The sequence below is a fragment of the Bufo bufo genome, chromosome 10, assembly GCF_905171765.1.
Source record: "Bufo bufo chromosome 10, aBufBuf1.1, whole genome shotgun sequence".
NCBI classification, from domain to species: domain Eukaryota; kingdom Metazoa; phylum Chordata; class Amphibia; order Anura; family Bufonidae; genus Bufo; species Bufo bufo.
The window spans coordinates 56545880-56568691 of record NC_053398.1 but is presented as its reverse complement, the minus strand read 5'-3'; the positions used below and the strand labels follow the sequence as shown (position 1 = coordinate 56568691).

The window sequence follows — 22812 nt, the reverse complement described above, 5'->3', positions numbered from 1 at the left end:
ATGGGCATTACTACTATTAAGGGGGCACAATGGGCATTACTACTATTAAGGGGGCACAATGGGCATTACTACTATTAAGGGGGCACAATGGGCATTACTACTATTAAGGGGGCACAATGGGCATTACTACTATTAAGGGGGCACAATGGGCATTACTACTATTAAGGGGGCACAATGGGCATTACTACTATTAAGGGGGCACAATGGGCATTACTACTATTAAGGGGGCACAATGGGCATTACTACTATTAAGGGGGCACAATGGGCATTACTACTATTAAGGGGGCACAATGGGCATTACTACTATTAAGGAGGCACAATGGGCATTACTACTATTAAGGGGGCACAATGGGCATTACTACTATTAAGGGGCCACAATGGGCATTACTACTATTAAGGGGCCACAATGGGCATTACTACTATTAAGGGGCCACAATGGGCATTACTACTATTAAGGGGGCACAATGGGCATTACTACTATTAAGGAGGCACAATGGGCATTACTACTATTAAGGGGGCACAATGGGCATTACTACTATTAAGGGGGCACAATGGGCATTACTACTATTAAGGGGGCACAATGGGCATTACTACTATTAAGGGGCACAATGGGCATTACTACTATTAGGGGGCACAATGGGCATTACTACTATTAAGGGGGCACAATGGGCATTACTACTATTAAGGGGGCACAATGGGCATTACTACTATTAAGGGGGCACAATGGGCATTACTACTATTAAGGGGGCAGAAAGAGGGCATTACAACTTTGAAGGGGCACAGAGAGGGCATTACTACTGTGAGGGGGAATTTAATGTATTCATACTCTGTGGGGAGGAACTAAGGAGGCATTGCAAGGTGTCAGGGGCGCTAAGGTGCATCATAATGTGTGGGGGCACCAAGGGATCACACTGCTGTGAGGGTGCACTTAGGGTTGTCATACTTTGTGGAGCATTAAAAGCATATCATAATGTCTGAGGGGCATCATTATTGTTAGGGGGCATTGAAAAGACATACTTACTGTTTGGTCGGCAGAATGGAGATTAGGTAAGCTTGGAGGTGTGGATTATTGTAAAAAATAAAATAATAATGCAGCCCTACATGCCAATGGTGTTGTCCCTCCTTATATATTTTTTGTTTTGCAGCTGGGACCTTCATCCTACAGCAGACTCAAGTATGTGAACCTCTACAAAAAGTACTTGAGTACCCCTGTTCTAGACTTTAAGAATAATAAAAAAAATAAAAAATGGTTATACATAAACTTACACATAGGGCCAAGATCTCGACAATGCAAAACTTCCTTATGGTTACATTCCTTTCCCTCTCTTGCCCTAAATATGTGCAATGGGATGCAGATCTCCTCGCTGATTCTGGGGCTGCTCCCGTAAACAGAATTTTTGGAAATTAGTGGAATCTTTCCCTCTTGTCCACTCGGTTCTCTACACAACACTCACATCATCTCGGACCATTTTTGGATATCTAGACACAAAAATTTATTTACCTACAACAAACTACTTTCCGTCATCTCCAGAAGGCTATCCTACAAGAATGCCGCTCTCCACAACCATTATCTTTCTAATTATTTCAACTAAAACTACAACGTATATTCAAGATCGATCAGGTAGTGGATGGTGTAATAAAACTAGTCATTAGTTGAAATATTGCCAAGGAATCTTATTCACAAATGTGTCTATGAAGGTTTTTATTCATCCAGGTCATGGTATATCAGCGGTAATACACGAGAGCAACTAAACAAGTCGCTCTATTACCTCTGATATTCACACCTGAATATCACCTGAGCCTCCTCCATCGCTGATCTGTTCCTTAAAGGGGTTGTCCGGGTTCAGAGCTGAACCCGGACATACCTCAATTTTCACCCCGGCAGCACCCTGACAGGAGCATTGGAGCAGGGCAAAGGCATTTTTTGGAGATCCGGTGACGTACCGGGCCTCTCCATGGGGCTGCCAGTAAGCCCGGTGACGTCGACGGCACTGAGGGGCGAGATTTAGCACTGCCCTAGCCAGTAAAACAGCTAGGGCAGCGCTAAAGCCCGCCCATCAGTGCCAGTGACGTCACCGAACACACTGCCGAGCGGAAGTTTCCGCCCGGCAGTGTGTTATTGAAAACAAAAGAGACCTTGCCCTGCGCGATTTAGCGCAGGGCAAGAGAGCGCATCGGAGTTTGAGATGCTCCGATGCTAGCCTCAGGGGGGCTGCCTGGGTGAAAATAAGGGTATGTCCGGGTTCAGCTCTGAACCCGGACAACCCCTTTAAATTGTCATGTGTAGACAATCCCCAAGACCTCACCATTGTAAGTACAATTAAGTGTGTGAAAGTGCCAAAACCTCCTTTTGCTTTGGTACTTATACATGCAAATCTAGTCACAGCAATTGGCCCTACATCCATTTTATGTTAGACTGGTGATGGAATAGGTTCTCTCATAAAACATGTTTTAAGGATTCCTCTTCTTGGGGGTAGAACTAAAAGGTGCATTTACAAGTGCAGATGAGGAGTAGATTGTCGGGAAGGAAGCGTTCCTTCCCAACAGTCAGCTGCTTGTTCAGTGGAGGTGAAGTGCAAATATGCAGAAAATCGGCCAGCCAAATACCGGAGAGCTGTACAGGCAGTGTGAAGCAAGCCTTACCAGTGATTGTATTGGCGAGTTATCCCCTCCCTTCTGATCCTCAGCTGTGTCATGTGACCAACACTGACTCTCCAAATGACACAGCATTTAGTGTGTGTGCAGGAAGCCAGATTCTCTATGTATGACCATGGAAGCCTCATAGGAATGAATAGAGAAGTAACTGACTATCTGTTCTGTCTTAGTTGCAGAGGCATAGAGTTGGTCACATGACACAGCTGAGGATCAGAAGGGAGGTTAGAACTTACAAATAAAGTTACTGGTAAGATTACCTTCACTATAATTTAGATCAAGTAACTTTCTAAAAGGTCAGAGAATACATATGTTTGTGGGAGTGCTTCTTTGACCTCTTACAGAATCCCAAAGGTCACTGCTTTGGGAAATGAATAGGGGGACCTTGGATTATTGGACGTGTCATTACATGTTTACCCCATGAAGTGAATACATTGGAGTGCACATGTGCTCTAGACACTGCAAGGGGTTACCCCTAATTTTAGAAAATTGCTAAAGAGATAAATTGCTGTTATAGGTAGTAGTAGGAGACAGACAACTACAAGATCCTCTTGCCCTACTATATGCAATAAGTGCAGATGGCTACCTACCTCCATCACAAACTTAAAACAGGCTTGATTTCCTCATCACTTAGGCTCCAAAAAGAGACACTGCTAAATATTTAAGATCTCCTGGAGCTTACATCTTACCCCCCCTTTTGTCGCCCCAATTATCTTTTGTGTAATATAGTGTTCAATACATACATTCTTGAAAGAAAAAACTGTTGCACAGAGGAAGTTTTTCCAGAATCTTCCCTACTTTTAATTCATGCTTAAAACTTAAAGTCTAAGGAGCGAGAATGCGCCGATACCCACCACGTGCCATGCTTTTAATGTGGTTGGCTAAAAAGAAGCCTATGCAAGGCCCCACTTCTCAGGTCCTTCCAGTGACAGAGGAAGACCCAGGTATCCCCAATACAGGTGAAACTCAAAAAATTTGAATATTGTGCAAAAGTTCATTCATTTCAGTAATGCAACTTAAAATTAGAATATTGTGAAAAGGTTCAATGTTCTAGGCTCAAAGTGTCACACTCTAGTCGGCTAATTAATCCATACCCCCTGAGCAAAGGGTACCTGAGATTGTGACGTTGGGGTTTCATAAGCTGTAATCCCTAATCATCCAAATTATAACAAATAAAGGCTTGAAATATCTCGCTTTGCATGTAATGAGTCAATCTCATATATTAGTTTCACCTTTAAATTTGCATTACTGAAATAAATGAAGACTATATTCTAATTTTTCCAGTTTCACCTGTAGAGCAATTTATAAACCGATTAGCGCTATCCTGTATGCAGTAGTCGCGCTGTTGCTGTAAACACAGATTCATTCAATTTGTGGGGGGGAACAAGTGGTGACAGGTTCCTCTAATAAATTGGCTGCATCATTGCCTTCCCTTATGGCCAAAATTGAAATCTACGCCTGATTACGAGGCAAATTAAAGAACATACACGGCGATATACAGCATGCATCATAATTTGTGACTTTTCTACACCATAAAAGTGGCTTCCCCCTTAAGGTGCCCATACACATTCAAAAGCTGTTGGCCACTGAACGATCCTTTGGCCGGCAGCCATCTCCCCCGATCCCTCCCAGCTTCCCCACACACATACATGTTCAGCTGAACGTGAATGTATATTCTATGGGGATAGCAGAGAAAGCAGCTGTCAGACACTTATGGCAGTGACTTATCTCCCGGGAGACCAAAAGGATCAGGCAAAAGTATTCATTTTGCCTGATCCTTGTGTCCCCCTACATCATCTGTCGGGGGACAGTCAGGAGCTCCATACACACACACACAAGGGTGTTGGCTGAACCGGCCGTTATTTGAAGGCTTGGGAGACAAAAGACTAATGGGTATGGCCAGCTTTAGTGTCTTTCATACGCATAATACCAAGGTCCAGTTCACACTAGCACATATCTTCAGTATTTACGGCAGAAGAGCGCTGCTTACTGCATTCTTCCCGTTATCAAATAGAACTGCTCCAGATGTGAAGAGCCTAAAGGTATTACTTGCTGCTTTAACTGTTTGAGGCATACAGTACACTATGAAACCAGATATTTTGCATACATGACATTCTAGGAACCCATTGGTTTAATGGGGTTTATTTCAAGGACTTATATATTGATGTGCTATCCGCAGGACTGGTCATCAATATCAGATTGGCAGGGAACCCCAAGCCCCACTGATCAGATGTTTCAGGCATTCACCAGTACCAAGAACTATACAGAGGACAGAAGCAGAAGGCTGGGTCCCCTGGGTGGTGGCTGTGCCAGGGTACTGCCGCTCAGCTCCCTTTTAAGTGAATGGTAACAGAGCCGCGGTAGGCCAACGCAGACTCTACACAATGCACACTGCCTTCTATTCACCGTATAGATTCTAGCGCTGCCAATAACAGCTGAATAGTGGTAGTGCCAGGTTTTGCACCCTAATCTGATATAGATGACCTATCAAAAAGGAAGACCTGGAAAACCCCTTTAAGCTGAACCTGTCAGCATATAAATGAAGGGCAATCTGCAGGCAGCATGTTAAAGAGCAGGAGGAGCTCAGCAGATGGATAAAGAGTTCTATGGGAAAAGATTCAGTAAATAGTGTAATTTAAATAAAGGGGTTCTGCACTTTGTTTAAACTGATTATCTATCCTCTAGATAGATCATCAGCTTCTGATCGGCGGGAGTCCGACCCCCAGCTGTTTGAGAAGGCAGCGGCGCGGCCTCACTGTTTACCGCAGTCCCAGTGACGTCACGACTAGTATCAATGGCCTGGGCGGGGCTAAGCTCCATTCAAGTGAACAGAGCTTAGCCCCACCCAGTGATACTAGTCACGACGTCACTCGGCCAGCCGTAAACAGAGAGAAGGCAGCGGTGCTGCTGGAGCGCCGCTGCCTTCTCAAACAGCTGATTGGCGGGGGGTCCGCCGATCAGAAGCTGATGATCTATCCAGAGGATAGATCATCAGTTTAAACAAAGTGCAGAACCCCTTTAAACCTCAGCTCATTCTATGCCAGGAGTCATAAGGGCGGTCCGACTAACTGACTGACAGCTAACTACGCTAAATCATGCAGTAAGCTATCAGTCCCTAAGGAGGAACGCACACTTCTAAGCTAGAAAAAGCAGAGATTTAAAGGGGGTTATCCAAGACAAAAAAATGTCCCCCATATGCTAGGCCTCACACAGAATCTACGTACCTGGCTCCCCGCGCGCGGATGGAAACATCCTGTGTCTGGAGGGCGCACCCAATAGCAGACGGTGACAGGGGGAAGATCCCTAGCGACACCTGCAATGCTAGGGAGTCTTGTCGCCGCCTGTCATTGGCTTCTCTCCCCCCCCCACCCGCCCAGATGTTTTCATCCGCGCACGGGGAGACGCAGTTGTGGCGGTGCGGGGACCAGGAGCAGCGCAGGGAGCAATGGGAGAGGCCCGGCATATGGGGGCATTTTTTTTAGTCTCGGTTAACCCCTTTGAACCAATAAAAACTCTATACTGATCTGCTCAGCTCCTCCTGCTCTATAACATGCGCTGCATTTTCGTGGTGAAGGCTTCTCTCCACTGAGTCATAAGGTGTGCCCCAGCAATTCCATACATCTGCAAGCATATAGATAAGAAGCTCATGTCACAGTAATATACGATTAGGAATACTGGAAATCTACCTGCGCAGCTGCCGCCCTTCTCTCCAACCGATGAAGAGGAGATGTGTGAAGACTGATTCCCACCGGTTTCGGCCATGTTGCTGGCAATCACTGCATGAAGACAACAGGGGGATGTTTGAGAAGGCGAAGCTGACAGCCATATCAGAGCGTTGCAGGGAGTCTAGGGCTCAGGGCAGCACTGACATTCAGACACTGATCTTTGTACATTACATATTAATAAATAAGGTGTCTCATCAGGACAGCTCTCCCCATCATCTCACCCTCACCCATTTACATGGAGCGGGCCGTGAGACAGCAATGGGCGGATAGATGGAAAAACCGTCCAGAAAATAGATTTTGGCATGCACAATAAATGTAAAGCCACATCATGCACACAGTCACATACAATCGGGCTGGGCCCCTAGAGACCACGATGTGCAATCCTCAGATGCTATTGCAACATATGCCTATAGGATCGCTCCACGCCCAATGTGCAGGCCAAGACACCAGCCACACACAAGGCACTGCCACTGCCCGTCACACCTACAGCCGGACAATGCGGGAGAAGAGACAGAACGCATGGTCACACCGCACAGATAAACGCATTGCTACCGACACGCTCCACCCATACAGCATTACAACGGGGACCACAGCCATGACATGAATACAGTAGGAGACAATATATACGTGCGTATCCGGGTCCTTCTCCTACCACCGAGCGAACAAGCGCGACACCGACACAATGACGCAGCGAACGGGCGACGTTAGCGGAGGGCGGGGCTATTACTCCAGGGGCGTTTTTTTTTCAGCCAGCAGAAATTATAACATTTGGGCGTCGCTCTCAGGATCAAAGGGCGGAGTCACAGGCAAGAGCAGCTAGAACGCATGCGCAGTCTGCATAATCGCAGGTTCCGCCCGTCTTCTCTCGCTTTCTTTGTATATAATAAACTTTATTAACACTTAGCTACTGTTGCAACATTTGTATTCTGATTGAAAGCTATTACATTTTAATGATTTGTTAACGTGAAAGAAATTCCGTCGCGACGTTTATTGACGTATTATTATCTATGTGAGAAATTAGATGCGTGAAAACGTTTGCTATATTTCGCTTCAGGAGATGACGTTCAGACACTGTTATCACGTGTTCGTAATAATAAAGGCATAGGGCGTCTATTTCATTTGATTTTAGTACGTTTGGACTCATTTGATAAAGAAAGTAATGTTTTTTTAAATAAAGTTGTGGCGTTTAAAAAGCGCGCAGAGACGTTCGGGACTTGTAGTTTGTGTTAACGGTTTCTGGTCAGTGTGACTCGGTTCCGGAACTACATTTCCCTGCAGGCTTCTGCATATTTCGTCTGCCCCGCCTTGTATTTCTCCTGTTGAGTCGCGGAACTACCGGAAAGCATCAGGTGGGTTGTTAGCTAGAAGTAGTGTTTGCTTCCCGCTAGATAATGCTGTTGGGGTATTTTTTTTTATGTTACGTAACAATTTATGCTGTAACTTTAGAGCTCTCTGTGTGCTAATATATAGTAGACGCATAACTGAAGGCTGGGGAACACAACTGGGTACCGGGGGCGTCTCTGGGTGTTACTGTCCAGGCCTCAGGCTTCAAGTATAGGTTGTCACTGAGAAAATAGTACAAATCCATGTGACAGAGGTATTGGGGGAGTGAGAGCAGTAGTGACCAATCAGATTGCAGCTCTCATATTTCCTGGGCAGTTTGGGAACTGGAAGGTGTGCTGTGATTGGTTGCCATTGTATCTCTTTGCTCTAGTTTTCATGGGTGAGGAAAAGGTTACTGTCACCACATAATGGTGTCAATGATTGTGTAACAAGACAAGGGTTGTCCAGGTTCAGAGCTTCCACCTAGCAGTGACCCCAGTGACATCACTGTCACTAATGGGCGGACTTTAGCGCTGCCCTAGCCTGTAAAACGGCTAGGGCAGGACAAAAAGCCCACCCATCAGTGCCAGTGACGTCACCGGGAACACTGCTAGGCGGAAGCCTCTGCCTAGTAATGTAAAGTGTAAACAAAACAGCCCTTGCCCTGTACGATCCAGCGCAAGGCAAGGGAGAGCTTTGGAGCATGACATTTGAGAAGCATATCAGGAGTGCCGGAGGGGTGAAAATGGCGGTATGTCCGGGTTCTGCCCTGAACCCAGACAACCCCTTTAAGTGCTAGATCCGTTATTTTTGTTCTTCGCCTCTAAGGGTATTTTCACACTTGCGGCAGAGGAATCCGTCAGGCAGTTCCGTCAAAACGTATGCCAACTGATGGCATTTGTAAGACTGATCAGGATCCTGATCCGTCTTATAAATGCATTGTAATGCCGGATCCGTCTTTCCGGTGTCATCCGGAAAAACGGATCCAGCATTTATATTTTTTCACAATTTTTTCGCTCTGCAGTCTGCACATGCGCAATCCGGAACGACGGATCTGGCATTGCAGTATTTTGAATGCTGGATCCGGCACTAATACATTCCTATGGAAAAAAACGTGTGCAAGTGTTCTGGAATTTTGGCCGGAGATAAAACCGTAGCATGCTGCGGTATTATCTCCGTCCTGAAAAGGCAAAACGACTGAACTGAAGACATCCTGATGCATCCTGAACGGATTGCTCTCCATTCAGAATGCATGGAGATAAAACTGATCAGTTATTTTCCGGTATAGAGCCCCTAGGACGGAACTCAGCGCCGGAAAAGAAAAACGCTAGTGTGAAAGTACCCTGTAATGGAGGGAGTAAAAGTCCTCCCCCTGGAGTCATTAATCTAGGTTGACCAATCAACCGTCACCATAAATCCTAACCGAAACAGCAGTGACGTCACACCTCATTTTACGCACTGTTACCTATATGTGACTGCGCTCAGCCCCCCTCCAACCCCAGTTCCTGCCCTTCTAGGAATATTCAACAAGAAATATTGGGGAAGATTTATCACACTGGTGTAACGTAGAACTGGCTTAGTTGCCCATAGCAACCAATCAGATTCCACTTTTCATTTTTCACAGCTCTTTTGGAAAATGAAAGGTGAAATCTGATTGGTTGCTATGGGTAACTAAGCCAGTTCTACTTTACACCAGTGTGATAAATCTTCCCCCTTGTCTGCTGACGAAGCAGCACTTCCAGTGAAAGCAGGAGAGGTGGAGTACAAGATCCCCAGGGCCAAGTGATTATACTATAAACACATGCGAGAATGTACAAACATATAGCATACACCGTGATGGACGGTATAAGGGCTCATGCACATGACGTATGTATTTTGTGGCCCGCAAAAGAAACAGATGACACAGACAAGAATAGGACATGTTCTATTTTTTTTTTTTTTGCGGAACGGACTTGCGTACATACTGACACGGAATGCACGCAGAGTTATTTCAGTTTTTTTTTTTTCGCCCACATTAGAATCAATGGATCTGCATACAGGCCTAAAAAAAAAAAACAGAACAGACACGACAAAAAATTACATTCTTGTGCACCAGCCCTAACCCCTACATAGTGCCGTTATACTGTATAGTGTACTGCACGGTGCAGGGGGTTATACTGTATGGTGTACTGCACGGAGTAATTTTTTTTTTTTGTGGCCCCATTCAAGTGAATGGCTCCACATACGGGCTGCAAAAAAACGGACACAGGTAAAAATAAATTTATGTGCATTTATTATCACATCAGCAGAGATTCAAGTTCCATCAATCAGCTGTTTCAAGGGGGCGCCGTTCTTTGTATAGCGGCTGTGCTTGGTATTGAAGCTCATTGACTTGAATGCGGCTGACCTGCAGCTAGGCCATGTGACCGATGTACAGGGATATAAAAACAACAGGGATTGGCAGCACTACTTATCCCACACACCTGGGTACGGACCAGTAGACAGGCTTCAAGCCGGGTGGTGCACGCAGATAGGGATCCTGGCTGGGGGTCCCAACTCATCCAGAAGCTTCAATAATCCGCAGCACTCGCCAGTAGTTGATGTAAAATGGTGATTAATTCACTCAGACAGCTAGATTATAGCGACGTTTCGACCATGCTTGGTCTTTATCAAGCAATTGCTTCATAACGACCAACCATGGTCGGAACGTCGCTATAATCTAGCGGTCTGAGTGAATTAATCACCATTTTACATCAACTACTGGCGAGTGCTGCGGATTATTGAAGCTTCTGGATGTACAGTGATGTTACTGGCCTCAGAAGAGGTTACATTGCTGAAAACCTCTTATAACAGATGATCAGCGGGGGTCCTGGGTGTCAGAAACATCTTTTCCTGGATAACCCCTTTAAAGATCAGGGCTCATTCACACGAACGTGTGCGGCCCGTTGCCGTATTGCGGACCGCATTTGTGGATCCGCAATACACGGGCACCGTTCCGTGTGCATTCTGCATCAGTGATGCGGACCCATTCACACGAGATCTGCAAAATACAAATGCGGTCCCCGTGCCATCTGCATTTTTTGTGGACCCATTGTTTTCAATGGGTCCGTGGTCTACATTTTGCGGACATAGTCTATCTTTTTGTGGAACAAACTTATGGATGAAGAAAGCATACGAATGATCCATATGTGTGTCCTGCAAAAATATAGAATATGTCCTATATTTATCTGCAAAATGCAGACCGTGGTCCCATTGAAGTCAATGGGACTGGAAAAGATGAGGATGCAACGCAGACTGCATCCATATTTTGCGGATTTGTGGTTTGCAAAATGCAAAACTGATACGGTCATGTGCATGAGGCCTTATACAAGAGCCCATGTTACTGCAGGTATAGGGGTCCATGTCTATCAGTTTATATCATTAGACCTGCGGCCGGCAACACATTCAGCAATAATTGGCGTAGAAATTAGGACAGTAATTTGTCCACATGTATACTGCATAGAGATACAGGTGCCCGCTGGCAGTGGCACAGTGATTTACAAAGGGCACTTTGTCTCAGCATAAATTCATGTTTTTCTTGGCTTCACTGACAAACAGGTTTGCCTGGGAGAGGTAGGTGTGCAGCAGTCAGTGTCTGTATCATTGGCTTAATTGCTGTACAGTATAGCCATTTCCATACCCACAGTGGGTGGATAGTGTCGTGGTGACATCCTGCCACTTGGCATCGGCAGGATGTTGTAGTACGGATGCCTAACCAGTTTGTTTTACATTAGGAATGGTTTGGATAGTGCCCATCTACATAGTGAAGAGATGCACAGTAAGGACTCATGCACACAACTGTATGTATTTTGCGGGCCACAAAACAGAACGGACTTGTGGACATACCTATATGAGTCATTTCCATTTTTTGCAGCCCCATTTAAATGAATGGTTCCACATACGGGCCGCAAAAAATATGTTTATGTGCATGAGCCTTAAGTGTTAGGTCTCATTCACACAACCGTGGTGCCTGTGTTGCAGACCGCAAACAGTAGGTCCACAATAAATGGGCACTGGCCGTGTGAACTCCACGTTGCGGTGCGTACCCGTTGACTTGAAAAAAGTTATCCCCTATCCACAGGTTAGGGGATTGACTACTGACTGACTGGTGGGGGTCTGACTGCTGGGACCCCCACTGATTTCAAGAACAGGGATCCCATGTTGCCTTCCTGATGGAGTGGTAGGCCGCACTGTTCATTCTCTGTGGGACTGCGGGAAATAGCTGAGCTCTGTACTATACAGGTCCTTCTCAAAAAATTAGCATATTGTGATAAAGTTCATTATTTTCCCTACGCCTCCACAACGGCAGTAAACATGGAGATTATCCCGCCTTCTCAGGGACAGGAAACAGCTTTGTGGATCAGCCCATATAAGGCCCCCTCCCTCTTACCTCTCCAGTTGTTTTCCTGTCCCTCAGAAGGTCAGGACTTGCCGGATGGATCAGTCACGCGCCCAGCCTTTTCGGTTTGTTATCCCGGCTCTGGCCGGAGGGCTGAGGCAGGGGATAGGGTCGCGGAACTCTGCAAGAAGTTCCTCCTTCCCTGTGGTTTAAGCCCAGCGTTGCTGGCCACCCCGGGCTTTTGGACCCGCGTCCAGTGCGGACCGGCCCTGTTTCTGCGAGCCGGGGGAGCGTTCCTGGGCCTGGGAGCGCTCCCCACACATTTCCCCTATGCGCGCGCGCCGGCAGTTGAATTCTATGTGACGTCGGAGGCCGGCACGTGACGCGAGGGGGGGCGGAGCATAATGTCGTCATCGGTGGGAACCAGGAAGTAAAAGAGCGTGGCTGCCGGCGTTCCATGCAGCTCCTGCGCTCTTCTCCTGAGAATGTCCCAGCAAGCTGACGATTCGCCCAGGCGGCCCACAGATTCCTCCAGGCCCTCTAGCCCGGTAAGCCTCCTCCCATTACTAAATAACAGGGTGCCTTATCCTGTATGGGGGTCTCCTTGGTGGTGGTTCTTTACCCTTCTCTTTAGAGACTAAGGATAAAACTTTCCTCTCCAATTTTGTGTCTCTCAGGGTAAAGAATCCTCAAAAAAGGATCCACCTTTGAAGAAAAAATGCGTAATGTGCAAGAAATCGCTGTCTGGTACATACAAGAAATCATTGTGCCAAAAGTGTTGTGACAAGGTTGTGTCAGATGAGACCCCATCTTTAATTGAGAGTCTGAAAACCATAATCAGAGGAGAAGTGGGTGCAGCTGTAGAAGCTAAGTTATCTACATTGTCTCCCAGACCATCTTCCTCAGGAGCCATAGTCCCTAATGTGCAGGACTCTGACCTGGATGAAGGTGAAATTTCCTCTGGGTCTGACTCTGATATTTCAGATCAAGCAGGCGGTAAACCTCTCTGTTCAGTTGAGGAAACGAATTCCCTACTGAAAACCATTAGGGCTACAATAAGCCTGGAAGAGCCCAGAGAACCCCTTTCAGTTCAGGACCAATTGTTTGCTGGATTAGGGGACAAGAAAAAACGAGTCTTTCCCGTCCACCCTAACATCCGAGCTTTAATACACTCAGAATGGAGAGACCCTGAGAAAAAACAATCCGCCTCTAAGTGGTTAAAGAGAAAATACCCTTTCGCGGAAGAAGATTCTGTGGCCTGGGATAAGACCCCTAAAGTAGATGCCCCAGTAGCAAGAATCTCCAAAAAAACTGCCCTTCCATTTGAAGACCTCGGCCTTCTTAAAGATCCGATGGACAAAAGATGTGAAAACCTCCTTAAAAAGATGTGGGAATCCTCTACGGCCACTCTAAGACCAGGGATCTCTGCAACTTATACGGCGAGAACCCTGGGCCTTTGGTTGGGACAGTTGGAGGAACATCTAGAGTCAGGCACTCCACGAGATGAAATCCTAGCTTCTATACCTATGCTAAAACAGGCCGCTAATTTTATGGCAGACGCGTCAGCAGACATAGTGAAGCTTTCAGCCAGATCTGCTGCCCTCTCTAACTCTGCTAGAAGAGCAGTATGGTTACGCACCTGGTCCGGTGACACAGCCTCCAAGAACAAGCTGTGCACTCTGCCATGTGAGGGAGATAGGGTGTTCGGTACGGCCTTGGACGACATTCTAGAGAAAGCTTCAGATAGAAAAAAGGGCTTTCCTACAGAATCAAAATTTTTTCAACAAAGGCGGTCCTTTCGGTCTCAGAACCGGGGTAGGCCGGACCAAAAAAGAAGGGACACTAGACCAGCCTGGCAGTCCAATAGGGGTAAAGGCAGAGGGTTCCTGTTTAACCCTGACAAATCGGCCCACACCTCTACTCAATGACGCCAAAAGCGTAGTGGGAGGAAGGCTGTCCCAATTCTATCCTGCCTGGGTAAATATCCAGGCCTCTCCATGGGTTCTGTCAGTCATAAAAAACGGGTACAGTCTAGAGTTAAAAACCTGCCCACCAGACAGATATATGGAGAACCCTCGTCCGGGGGAGATAAGCCAACAAGGATGGGGAGCCCACATGGAAGGGAAACTAGCTCAAGGCCAGTGGAGTCTTGTTCTGAAAAAAGCCTCCTCCAACAAGAGAGAATTGTCCGCGGTTTGGGAAGCCCTGAAAACATTTACACCCTCCCTCCTGCAGAGGAATGTAAAGATCTTGTCGGGCAACTCTACAACAGTGGAGTACCTGAACAAACAGGGCGGCACAAGAAGCCTATCGCTAGCCCTGGTGGTGAGAAAAATCTTCAGTTGGGCAGAAAAGAATATTCAGTCCCTTTCAGCAGCCCATGTGAGAGGAAAAGAGAGTCAGGTGGCGGATTTCCTCAGCCGGGACCAGCTAAACGCAGGAGAGTGGATGCTAAACCCTCAGGTATTCAAGCAGATCTGTTCCAGGTGGGGAACGCCGAAGATCGACCTGTTCGCCAGAAGAAAAAACAAACAGGTTCCGAATTTCTACTCTCTGGCAGTAGAAGATCAACCCTTAAAGGTGGATGCGCTCTCGGTACCCTGGCCACCAGTCCTGTTATATGCAGTCCCACCATTCTCCCTCATACAGCGGGTCATAGCAAAGATTTTGGAAGAAAGAGTACGAATCATTCTGATCACTCCATTTTGGCCCCGCAGATCATGGTTTCCGATCCTGAAGATTCTAGCAGGAGAAGAATTCTGGATCCTCCCTCCTCGCCCAGACCTTCTACTTCAGGGTCTGGTTTCTCATCCTCAAGTCACCCAACTCCGTCTGACGGCCTGGAGGCTGAAAGAAACATCCTGAGGAAAAAAGGTTTCTCCGGGAAAGTGATCTCCACCTTACTTCTTAGTAGGAAACCGGTCACCTCGAAAATATATCTAAGGGCCTGGAAATCCTTTCTGCTCTTCGGGAAGGATAAATACGACCCGTCAGGAGAACCTCAGATGTCCCTCATACTGGACTTTCTCCAAGCAGGGTTGGATAAAGGCCTCGCAGCAAAGAACGAAAAAGAGAGATTTCTTCATAACCTGGACGTCAGGAGATGTGTCCTCCAATACCTGGAAGCCACTAAGGAGATTAGGAAGACTAATCAACTTCTAATTCAATACCTGGGCATGTTGAAGGGAAAAGCGGCCAGCAAGACTTCAATATCAAGATGGATCAAGTCCTGTATCTATCTTGCCTACCAGACAGAAGGTGTTCCTCCTCCACCGTTTCTCAAAGCTCACTCTACCAGGGCCCTAGCCACATCCTGGGCCGAGGGTGCTTCAGCTTCCTTAGAGGACATTTGCCGTGCAGCCACATGGTCCAATCCATGTACTTTTTTTAGACATTACAGATTAGATGTTTCTGCAAATAGGGATTTAGCCTTTGGGCGGAGGGTCCTATCTGCAGTTGTCCCACCCTAGGCTGTTATCCTATGTTACTTCCTCCATGTTTACTGCCGTTGTGGAGGCGTAGGGAAAAGACTTACATTACTCTTACCGGTAATCGTTTTTTCCCTTTAGCCTCCACAACGGCAGGAGGAATTCCCCCCCCCCAAAAAAAAAACAAAAAAAAAAACTACTATATATAGATATACATTATTTTATACGTATAAATACTTATGTGTATATTCTATTGATGAAATATATGTTCTTCTAAGTTAGAGCAGACTGGCTCTGATATTTGTTACTTTTGATCTTTATTAAACCTTCCTTGCATTTATCTCTGAGTACTAGGTTACTAACTGGAGAGGTAAGAGGGAGGGGGCCTTATATGGGCTGATCCACAAAGCTGTTTCCTGTCCCTGAGAAGGCGGGATAATCTCCATGTTTACTGCCGTTGTGGAGGCTAAAGGGAAAAAACGATTACCGGTAAGAGTAATGTAAGTCTTTTCTGTAATGTACTGATAAACATTAGACTTTCATATATTTTAGATTCATTACACACAACTGAAGTAGTTCAAGCCTTTTCTTGTTTTAATATTGATGATTTTGGCATACAGCTCATGAAAACCCAAAATTCCATCTCAAAAAATTAGCATATCATGAAAAGGTTCTCTAAACGAGCTATTAACCTAATCATCTGAATCAACTAATTAACTCTAAACACCTGCAAAAGATTCCTGAGGCTTTTAAAAACTCCCAGCCTGGTTCATTACTCAAAACCGCAATCATGGGTAAGACTGCCGACCTGACTGCTGTCCAGAAGGCCATCATTGACACCCTCAAGCAAGAGGGTAAGACACAGAAAGAAATTTCTGAACGAATAGGCTGTTCCCAGAGTGCTGTATCAAGGCACCTCAGTGGGAAGTCTGTGGGAAGGAAAAAGTGTGGCAGAAAACGCTGCACAACGAGAAGAGGTGACCGGACCCTGAGGAAGATTGTGGAGAAGGACCGATTCCAGACCTTGGGGGACCTGCAGAAGCAGTGGACTGAGTCTGGAGTAGAAATATCCAGAGCCACCGTGTACAGGCGTGTGCAGGAAATGGGCTACAGGTGCCGCATTCCCCAGGTCAAGCCACTTTTGAACCAGAAACAGCGGCAGAAGCGCCTGACCTGGGCTACAGAGAAGCAGCACTGGACTGTTGCTCAGTGGTCCAAAGTACTTTTTTCGGATGAAAGCAAATTTTGCATGTCATTCGGAAATCAAGGTGCCAGAGTCTGGAGGAAGACTGGGGAGAGGGAAATGCCAAAATGCCTGAAGTCCAGTGTCAAGTAACCACAGTCAGTGATGGTCTGGGGTGCCATGTCAGCTGCTGGTGTTGGTCCACTGTGTTTTATCAAAGGCAGGGTCAATGCAGCTAGCTATCAGGAGATTTTGGAGCACTTCATGCTTCCATCTGCTGAAAAGCTTTATGGAGATGAAGATTTCATTTTTCAGCACGACCTGGCACCTGCTCACAATCCTAAAACCACTGGTAAATGGTTTACTGACCATGGTATTACTGTGCTCAATTGGCCTGCCAACTCTCCTGACCTGAACCCCATAGAGAATGTGTGGGATATTGGGAAGAGAAAGTTGAGAGACGCAAGACCCAGCACTCTGGATGAGCTTAAGGCCGCTATCGAAGCATCCTGGGCCTCCATAACACCTCAGCAGTGCCACAGGCTGATTGCCTCCATGCCACGCCGCATTGAAGCAGTCATTTCTGCAAAAGTATTCCCGACCAAGTATTGAGTGCATAACTGAACTTAATTATTTGAAGGTTGACTTTTTTTTGTAATAAAAACACTTTTCTTTTATTGGTCGGATGAAATATGCTAATTTTTTGAGATAGGAATTTTGGGTTTTCATGAGCAGTATGCCAAAATCATCAATATTAAAACAAGAAAAGTCTTGAACTACTTCAGTTGTGTGTAATGAATCTAAAATATATGAAAGTCTAATGTTTATCAGTACATTACAGAAAATAATGAACTTTATCACAATATGCTAATTTTTTGAGCAGGACCTGTATATCCCAGCATTTCCATAGAGAATGAATGGAGCAGCAGAGCGCATGCTCAGTAACATGGGATATTCTCTGGATCGGTGGGTGTCACAGCAGTTTGACCCCCACTGATACCGTAAGTTAGTTACCACCTATAAGGATGCAGTCAATCCTTTTGCCACGGAGGAAGAAACCCTGCAGATTCCTTTTAAGGATCCTGTGTTAGGTGCGGATCCGTCTGGTATCTGCACAGACGGATCCGCACCTATAATGCAGACGCTTATATCCGTTCAGAACGGATCAGTTTGCATTACCATGAAAAAAAAAAGAAGTTTTTTTTTGTTTGTTCATGATAATGCAAACAGATCCATTTTGACTTACACTGAAAGTCAATGGGAGGCGGATCCGTTTTCAATTGCACCAGATTGTGTCAGTGAAAATGGATCTGTCCCCATTGACTTACATTTGGCTCAGTTTCGTTTGGACGGATCCGTTTGGCTCAGTTTCGTCAGACAGACATCAAAACGCTGCAAGCAGTGTTTTGGTGTCCTCCTCCAGAGCGGAATGGAGGCGGAACAGAGTCAAACTGATGCATTCTGAACGGATCCGCATCCTTTTAGAATGCATTGGGGCTAAACTGATCCGTTTTGCGCCGCTTGTGAGAGCCCTGAAACGGATCTCACAGGCGGACCCAGAAACGCCAGTGTGAAAGTAGCCTTACACGATTAGATTATTAAATTCCAGATTGCTACAACTATACAAAGAAGATACAACTTGGCGGCTGGGAAATCGAAGTACGCATGCGCAAAGTTTCGATACCAGTGAGAGACAACGCGCGGGGCCGCTAGCGTCCGTAAACTCGCACTGCGGAGGAGCGAAGTGCCGCCACCAACGAGAGATCATCTGTGGGGCCGCCGGTGTGTAGTTTGGATCCGAACAGGTACCGCTCCGCAGACAGAGCCACAAGTATCTGGTAAGAAGCGCATTGCGCTAAACGCTGTATGAGAGGAAAGATATCCAACATACTACAGCATACATAAGACGCCTGAGTTGGCGCACATGTGAGTGAACTTGTACCTTGTCATACTAATCCACCATTAAGAATTACTAGACGCACCAAATATATGTGCACAGATACACTGGACATTAACCCAAGTCGCATAGAGTTTTGCATTTCTTCCATCTACAGTCTGGATTATAGAACACAGGAAATTGCAGTCATAATATGAAACTGTGAGCGGCGAGAGCTCCGCAGCCCACTATAAAGGAGGGACCGCGACCATTTTAGGAATCTAGTTATTTTATACTGGCATTTGTGTATTTTTAGTGCACCATTTATTTACATGGTTTGACCTATTATTATAGGTGTGTTTTTACAGCTAGGAATAAATAAGCCATATTTGACTTCTTGTGAGCTGACCACTTTTTTTATTTCTAGGGCCTGTCCACACGACTGTTGCCCCTCCGTTACCATATTGCAGCCCACATATGGTGGGTCCGTAATACACGGGACGCCAGCCGTGTGCATTCCGCATCACGGATGCGCACCCATTCACTTGAATGGGTCCGCAAATCCGGAGATGCTGTGCGGAACGGAACCCTACGGAAGCACTACGGAGTGCTTCCGTGGGTTCTGTTCCATGCCTCCGCTTCGAAAAAGATAGAGCAAGTTCTATCTTTTTGCGGAACGGACAGATTGCGTACCCCATTCAAGTCAATGGGGTCGCGATCCGCATGCGGCAGCCCCACGGCCGGTGCCCGTGCATTGGCGACTGCAATTTGCTTGGAGCCACTAATGGGGGCCTTATTAATACTGGTGGCTACTAATGGGCCATTTCTAATACTAGGGGGCACCAAAGGGGTCATTTATTTGAATGGGGCTTTTGTTAAGCCACATCTTAGGCTACTTTCACACTAGCGTTAGGGTGTCCGCTCGTGCGCTCCGTTTGAAGGGGCTCACGAGCGGCCCCGAACGCATCCGTCTGGCCCCAATGCATTCTCAGTGGAGGCGGATCCACTGAGAATGCATCCGCCTGCCAGCGTTCAGCCTCCGCTCCGCTCAGTGAGCGGACACTTGAACGCTGCTTGCAGCGTTCGGGTGTGTCCGCCTGGCCGTGCGGAAGCGAGCGGATCCGTCCAGACTTATAATGGAAGTCAATGGGGACGGATCCGCTTGAAGATGACACAATATGGCTCAATCTTCAAGCGGATCCGTTCCCCATTGACTTTCAATGTAAAGTCTGAACGGATCCGCTCAGACAACTTTCACACTTAGAAAATTTTCTAAGTTTTAATGCAGACGCATCCGTTCTGAACGGATGCGATCGTCTGCATTATCGGAGCGGATCCGTCTGATGAAACATCAGACGGATCCGCTCCGAACGCTAGTGTGAAAGTAGCCTTACCCTGGCCAGTATGTTTCAGTATTCAGGTTAAATTGCCGTGTTGGCACTTTGCGATAAATAAGTGCGTTTTGGGTTGCAGTTTGGGCACTTGGTCTCTAAAAGGTTCGCCATCACTGCCCTATCCTGTGGGTAGGAGATAGTTTTCATGCTTGGGGCAACCATTTAAATAGCTGCAACATGATGTAACCTTAAGGCCTCTTGCAGATGAGCGTGTCCGGAAAAGGTCCGGATGCGTTGCGAATGCATTCAGTGAAAAATGCGCGATTTCACAGGCAAATTCAGTCAGTTTTGCAATCGCGTTCAGTTTTTATCGCGGGGTGCAATGCGTTTTGCACGCGCGTTATAAAAAACTGAAGGTATACAAACAACATCTCTTAGCAACCATCCATGAAAAACGCATTGCACTCGCACTTGCGTGAAAATCGCAGAATATAGAGCATGCTGCGATTTTTCATGCAACGAACAAGTGATGTGTAAAAAAAAAAAACGCACATGTACACAGCCCCATTGAAATGAATAGGTCCGGATTCCGTGCGGGCGCAATGCGTTCACATCACACATTGCACCCGAGTGGAACACTCGCTCATGTGAAAGGGGCCTAAGGCTTAGTGCAAATATTTCAGGGAATGAGAAATTTTAATCCTAAGCGTAAGAGCATGCAGTACTGAGCATGCACACTGACCAGGAGGTCTAGGTCGCTCTCAGACGGCGTTTAGCAGCTTTATTTGCTGGATAATCTGAAATTCTGAAAATGTTTGTATCCAATGTTTTCATTTTTACTTTTTTGTGGTCACTCACGTTCTTCAGAATGCATGTTGAAGGTCTTGGATTTCTTTCATATTGTTTTCATCATGACTTCAGCAACAACTGCTCAAAAGACACCTTTCCCCATTCATGACCAGACACATTTACGATTCTTATAATACAGGTGAAACTTGAAAAATCGAATATCGTTCAAAAGTTCATATTTTTTTCAGTAATGCAACTTAAAAGGTGAAACTAATACATGAGATCGACTCATTAAATGCAAAGCGAGATATTTCAAGCCTTTATTTGTTATAATTTGGATGATTATGGCTTACAGTTTATGAGACCTCAAAGTCTCAATCTCAGAAAATTTGAATATTGTGAAAAGGTTCAATATTCTAGGCTCAAAGTGTCAGACTGTAATCGGCTAATAAATCAGAACACCTGCAAAGGGTTCCTGAGCCTTTAAATCGTCTCTGTCTGGTTCAGTAGGAATCACAATCATGGAAAAGACGGCTGACTTGACAGTTGTGCAGAAAACCACCATTGACACCCTCCAGAAAACCACCATTGACTTTCATAAGGAGTGGACTGAGGCTGGAGTTAGTGCATCAAGAGCCGTCGTGAATGTCCTGGCTGCCGCGAGATCGGGGACTGGCAGCGGCGCAGGGGACTGTGTCATGAGAGGCAGGCGGCGGGCTTCTCATCCCCTGCGCCACTGCCAGTCCCCGATCTTGCGGCAGCCAGGACATTCGCGACGTCCGGCAGCGCTCTCCTGTCTTTGGCGTCCCGATTGTCATGGTGAGGCCGGCGTTCCCCGTCACCATAGGGACCAGGTGGGGCTGAGCGCCGAGCTAGGCACTTGGCGCTCGGCTACTGTCAGGGAGGAGGGATCATGTGACGCTGGCCACTTAACATGACCCCTTCCCTCCACTATTTAAACAGGCAGCCTGCTGGCCACAGGTTGCCTGTGATTTTCGTCTCTTGGGCTGTGTATTATTATCATATCTTATCTGGTATTGACCCTTGATTTGTTTCCTGACACCCCTTCTGCCTGCTCCTTGACGCTACCTCCCGGATTTTGACCTCGGCACGCTCTTGAATTTGTCTCTGCCTCCTCCCTTGTACTGACGTGACCTCCCGGACTGACCTCGGCTAGTTGACCCACCTTGCCCTTCACATTTCTGGGTACCTTGTTTGTCTACCTCCCTGTCGCTCGGTTGCTACTTCTCGTTTGGCTGTCCGCTTCCCTTCTCTATCATCTCTGCTTGGACTTACGCAGGTCAGGGATTGTCGTCCAGTTGCGCCCCGTCACCTAGGGTGGGTGGTGCAAGTAGGCAGAGACAGGGGTGAGGGTGGCAGCCCAGGGGATGCACTCCCTCTCTATCTTCCTACCCGTGACAGATGGATCCTGGACATGGGCTTCAAATGTCGTATTCCTCTTGTCAAGCCTCTCCTGAACAACAAACAATGTCAGAAGCGTCTTACCTGGGCTAAAGAAAAAAAGAACTGGTCTGTTGCTTAGTGGTCCAAAGTCCTCTTTTCTGATGAGAGCAACTTTTGCATCTCATTTGGAAACCAAGGACTGAGATGCAGAGCCTGGAGGAAGAATGGAGAGGCACACAATCAAGATGCTTGAAGTCCAGTGTGAAGTTTCCACAGTCTGTGTTGATTTTGGGAGCCATCTCATCTGCTGGTGTTGGTCCATTAAGTCCAACGCAGCCGTCTACCAGAAGATTTTGGAGCACTTCATGCTTCCTTCCGCAGACAAGCTTTATGGAGATGGTGACTTAATTTTCCAGCAGGACTTGGCACCTGCCCACACTTTCAAAAGTACCAAAACCTGGTTCATTGACCATGGGATTACTGTGCTTGATTGGCCAGCAAACTCGCCTGACCTGAACTGAAAGAGAAAGATGAGAGACATGAGACTGAACAATGCTGAAGAGCTGAAGGCTGCTATTGAAGCATCCTGGTCTTCCATAACACCTCAGCAGTGCCATAGGCTGATAGCATCCATGCCACGCCGCATTGAGGGGCCCAAACCAAGTACTGAGTACATATGCATGATTATACTTTTCAGGGGTCTTACATTTTTCTATTTATCATCCTTTTTTTATTTTTTTA

General features: G+C 46.5%; 2 protein-coding genes across 3 annotated transcripts in view; one reads left to right on the top strand and one right to left on the bottom strand.

The window, feature by feature from the left end:
* Nucleotides 1-7177, bottom strand: part of RTN3 (reticulon 3) — a 48301-nt gene extending 41124 nt beyond the window's left edge. The window contains exons 1-2 of one of the 2 annotated variants that reach the window (XM_040410636.1): nucleotides 7005-7177; nucleotides 6339-6428 (exon numbers count right to left, since the gene is read on the bottom strand). In XM_040410636.1, the coding sequence (XP_040266570.1) occupies nucleotides 6339-6414 (76 nt within the window). In that variant the 5' untranslated portion in view covers nucleotides 6415-6428; nucleotides 7005-7177. The remainder of the gene's footprint in view (nucleotides 1-6338; nucleotides 6429-7004) is intronic. The other variant, XM_040410637.1, reaches the window with a different exon arrangement.
* Nucleotides 7178-7673: 496 nt separating this feature from the next.
* ATL3 (atlastin GTPase 3) overlaps nucleotides 7674-22812 on the top strand; it is a 96479-nt gene continuing 81340 nt past the window's right edge. The window contains exon 1 of the mRNA XM_040409483.1: nucleotides 7674-7726. The gene's annotated coding sequence lies outside the window, so the exon portion shown is untranslated. The remainder of the gene's footprint in view (nucleotides 7727-22812) is intronic.